This window comes from Amblyomma maculatum, chromosome 6 (assembly GCF_055883805.1).
Source record: "Amblyomma maculatum isolate TAMU_Amacu chromosome 6, ASM5588380v1, whole genome shotgun sequence".
NCBI classification, from domain to species: Eukaryota; Metazoa; Arthropoda; class Arachnida; order Ixodida; family Ixodidae; genus Amblyomma; species Amblyomma maculatum.
This window is the reverse complement of record NC_139349.1, coordinates 30,012,793-30,016,515: the sequence shown is the minus strand read 5'-3', so window position 1 is coordinate 30,016,515 and position 3,723 is coordinate 30,012,793. Positions and strand designations below refer to the sequence as shown.

Genomic DNA, 3,723 nt, shown 5'->3' with positions numbered 1-3,723 from the left:
GTGTACTAAAACTGTACGCAATGTATTTTTTTTCTTTTTTTTTTCCTGCTAGTGAGGGCACAAAATTTGCATTACGTAGGCTTAGGAAACGCCAACACAGCAACTAGCATATCGTCCTGAATTTCGTTGTGCCCAGCAGTGCGCCTGTCATGGAAACGCAGACGCGGGGGCTTCGCCTTACTAAAGATACGAGGAAGAGTGCATGCGTTGTATGTTGCTCGCAAAAAGTAAATTTCAGATGGAAATTTTCTTCCCAGGGTAGCACCATGTCCTCACAATGACATTTTACGATGCGAAATGTACTCGAAGGAAGGGACATTGAATTTGCCTCTCTGAAAGAGGAACATTTACACTTGTGGCTAATGGACAATATTGAGAGCTGGAGCTTGCTCCGGTTCCTTGAAGAAAATAGACTGCATGACTTCCTTTAAGTTAAAAGACAGCCTCATTTTATGACCCATGGCAAACATTCGAATAAAAAAAAAAAGACCCCCGTATCAAGCACGCTCGCGCTGGTGAAAAGGTGAAGAAGAAGAAGAAAAACAAACTATAGTCTGGTATGCTTAATGAAACGAACCTAAATCATTTCATTTTTGGTGATGTAATTATACATCTCAAAAACAAATATATCTACACCCCAGTTTCTGGCTGATCCCCGTGTGTGGGTATATGTCATCAATTTAGAGGAAAATAACATTACCCGGCCCGTGAGCGCGGTACAACGCAAAATGCATGCAAAATGACGCCCAGGTGAGGTGGTTGCGTGCCGTCTTTTTCGATAACCCACGCTCCTTCTCCGCAGCGTTGACATGTTGTACAATTTTCTCTCAAAAATTGCAAAAGTGTAAGCAGCAAACCACTCATCCGCAACAAAGGGCACGTTTTGTTCGCCAGAAATTCGCCACAAACTTGGAAATACGTTTTGCAAGCATGGCCAGCTGCCGATCCACAGCACCGGAGCGACGGCGGCACTACCTCTAGGTAGATCACGCGGCGAATAAGCGAACAGAAGGAAGGTAAGCTGGTACAGCGCGAAAAAAAAGAAAAATGAAGCGGAAATAGGCGCAAAATGGTGTTGAATGCAATCACCCAGAAAATTTATTGAAACAGGAACTGTTACTAGTCTATGGGTCGACACACGTACGAGTGGCGCTGTGGATCAACCAATCGGCCACTCACTTGCTTGCTCGCTCACTCACTCACTCACTCACTCACTCACTCACTCACTCACTCACTCACTCACTCACTCACTCACTCACTCACTCACTCACTCACTCACTCACTCACTCACTCACTCACTCACTCACTCACTCACTCACTCACTCACTCACTCACTCACTCACTCGATCAATCAATCGATCGATGAATGGATCAACCAGTCGAAATCACCACAAGCACGGTTCAGTTCGCTCAAGCGAGTAGCTGAAGTACTGCGAAATTGCCTTCAAAGAAATGAAACGACGAAGAAAACAGAAGCAAATTTGAGCGTACGTTTTTGTAAATTTATACACCAAGGACTGGTGAAACGCACGACCCGAACTCGCTGGTTCACTCTCGGGAGCAGCTATCTGCTCAGGCGTTTCTCTCGCACTTGAGCTGAATGTGGTGCACGTTGCTGATGTACTTGTCTTTAAGTTCACGTGGACTGGCGCACAGGAAGAAGTGCCACGTAGACGGGTAGTCCAGGATGAACGACAGATTACAGTCGCAGTGTACCGGGTTGACTGCATGAAAAATGACGCCAGATTGAGCACTAGGACACCAGCTAGTCGCTCTTTGTTTTTCAGCGGCTTTGGTAAAAGAGCCATTGATACCATGGTCGTCACAGAACAGAGAATCTCTTGCAAACCGTGTCTACAGGCTCTATTCACTACCAGGTTCAGCAGGCCGCTGTTGGGGTAACCCCTTATTGCGGAGCCGCATAACGTTGGGTGATTCGGAAGTAAAAGCACAAAAAAAAATGTTTCCGAGTCGGCCCCGGTATACCGCTTTTAAACCGAGTTAAATATAGTCGTTTGCTACAATTAGCACTGCTGGAGCTATGTGGTTAATGATTGTGCACAAAGCCTTTACTTACCATTTCAGCTCTTAGAGCCAGCAAGACAACAAAGTCTGATATACAGTTTTCTTGCGCCCATCAAATTCAAAAGAGGTTGTGCGGGAACGATCACCATGACGCTTGTTTGGGGGTGAGAATCGCTTTCGGAGGATAGCACCATATCGATTGATATGAACACAAAGACGCCAGCCGTATTTCATGGGCCTGCTGAATTTCCTACTCACCCCAAAATCAATAACTTAGAAATCAATATCTAACGTGTGTACGTCTCGGTGATTAGACTGAAAAATAAAATTACCTTCTTCGTCCTAAGTTATCGGTTCTATGTTCTGCTCGAAACTTGCCAACCACCCGTATTATTCTTAGATCTAACGAGGCCGTCTTTCTAGAGAAACAGATCCTCTAGCTTTAAAGTTGAATTTCACGCCCCTCAGCATATTTAGCTGAAAGAGAAAGCGAGTGGCGGCTGCAAACTATATATTTTAGTACACATCTACGCACCTCCACATCAGTAAGTTAACAGGTCAGTTTATCGAAGGACAAATTTGGGGCTTTAGGCTTCTGAAGCGACTTAAACAAGGGAATTGCGCTAAAAAAGACACGGACGAGAAGAGGACATGGACGGACTCGTCCGTGTTTCTTTTAGTGCAATTCCCTTGTTGAAGTATGTACGACCGACTCGCCCAACAACATGCTCTCAAATTCTGAAGCGATGCATGGGCTATGAGAGACACCATCGGAGGGCATCGGATCAGTTTGGACCATATGCGACGTTTTTCTTAATGTGCTCACATCCCACAGCACAGTCGCTGAGCTCGATATCAAACCCGCTACCTTGGTATCAGCAGGTGAACGCCAAAGCCATTAAGGCTGCTCGGCTGTTAAAAAAATAAATATCACTTATAGAATATAGAATAATGCAGTTAGTAGCGAATGTTTGCGCATGTTTCAATATAATGACTTACACATCATGTCGATGACGGCAACCTTGTTTCTTATGGGAGCCATGTCCTGCTCTCGAAGCATCGGGATCAGGTTCTTGAACAGGTTGACGTAGTTGAGGGCAGGTAGGTCATCGCCGAGTCCGACGGGGAATGAGGTCAGCTTGTTGGTCCTGTGCATGCGCGAAAGATAGATTAACTCAAAAGGCATACTTGTTTTTCGCAAAATAAAGATTTCTCTAGAAAATAGCGCATTGTGAGCTGGTTGGCGAGTTAAATCTTGTGTTCTTTATTTGTAGAGCCTGTCGCACCAAGTAAAACTTAGCTCATCAGTATAGAGGGAAACAATGTGGTTAGCTTAAATTGGGACAGCAGAACAGGTTTGAAGATACAAGGGTGCGAATGACACGAAAAGTTGTGAAAACCAACACAAATATAGACTCTATGATTGCAAAAATGCGCCGCAAACATACTCTATAGCACCGTTAACAAATGCTACAGTTAGATTGCAAGTACGGGAAAACGTATTATTCGTTATGATCTCAGGTCGTACATACTTCAGGTTCAAGAGCACAATATAAGTAAGATGAACTGCACACCTATAACTTTAACCATTGATGTTTTCGGTTTGAGAAATCTAGAGATAATTATGGCTGCCTTGTTTCCCGCTGTAAAGAACTAGACTTAACTGAGCCGAGTTTAAGGCACTGGTTCTTTTAACTG

General features: G+C 44.3%; 1 protein-coding gene across 1 annotated transcript; it reads right to left on the bottom strand.

Moving 5' to 3' along the window:
• Positions 1 to 1,505: 1,505 nt before the first annotated feature.
• LOC146185364 (uncharacterized) lies at positions 1,506 to 3,201 on the bottom strand. The gene is made up of 2 exons (XM_084605516.1): positions 3,025 to 3,201; positions 1,506 to 1,724 (listed from the first exon to the last, which is right to left on the bottom strand). The coding sequence occupies exons 1-2, from the start codon at positions 3,179 to 3,181 to the stop codon at positions 1,573 to 1,575; spliced, it is 309 nt and encodes a 102-aa protein (XP_084461642.1). The 5' UTR covers positions 3,182 to 3,201; the 3' UTR covers positions 1,506 to 1,572.
• Positions 3,202 to 3,723: the final 522 nt, after the last annotated feature.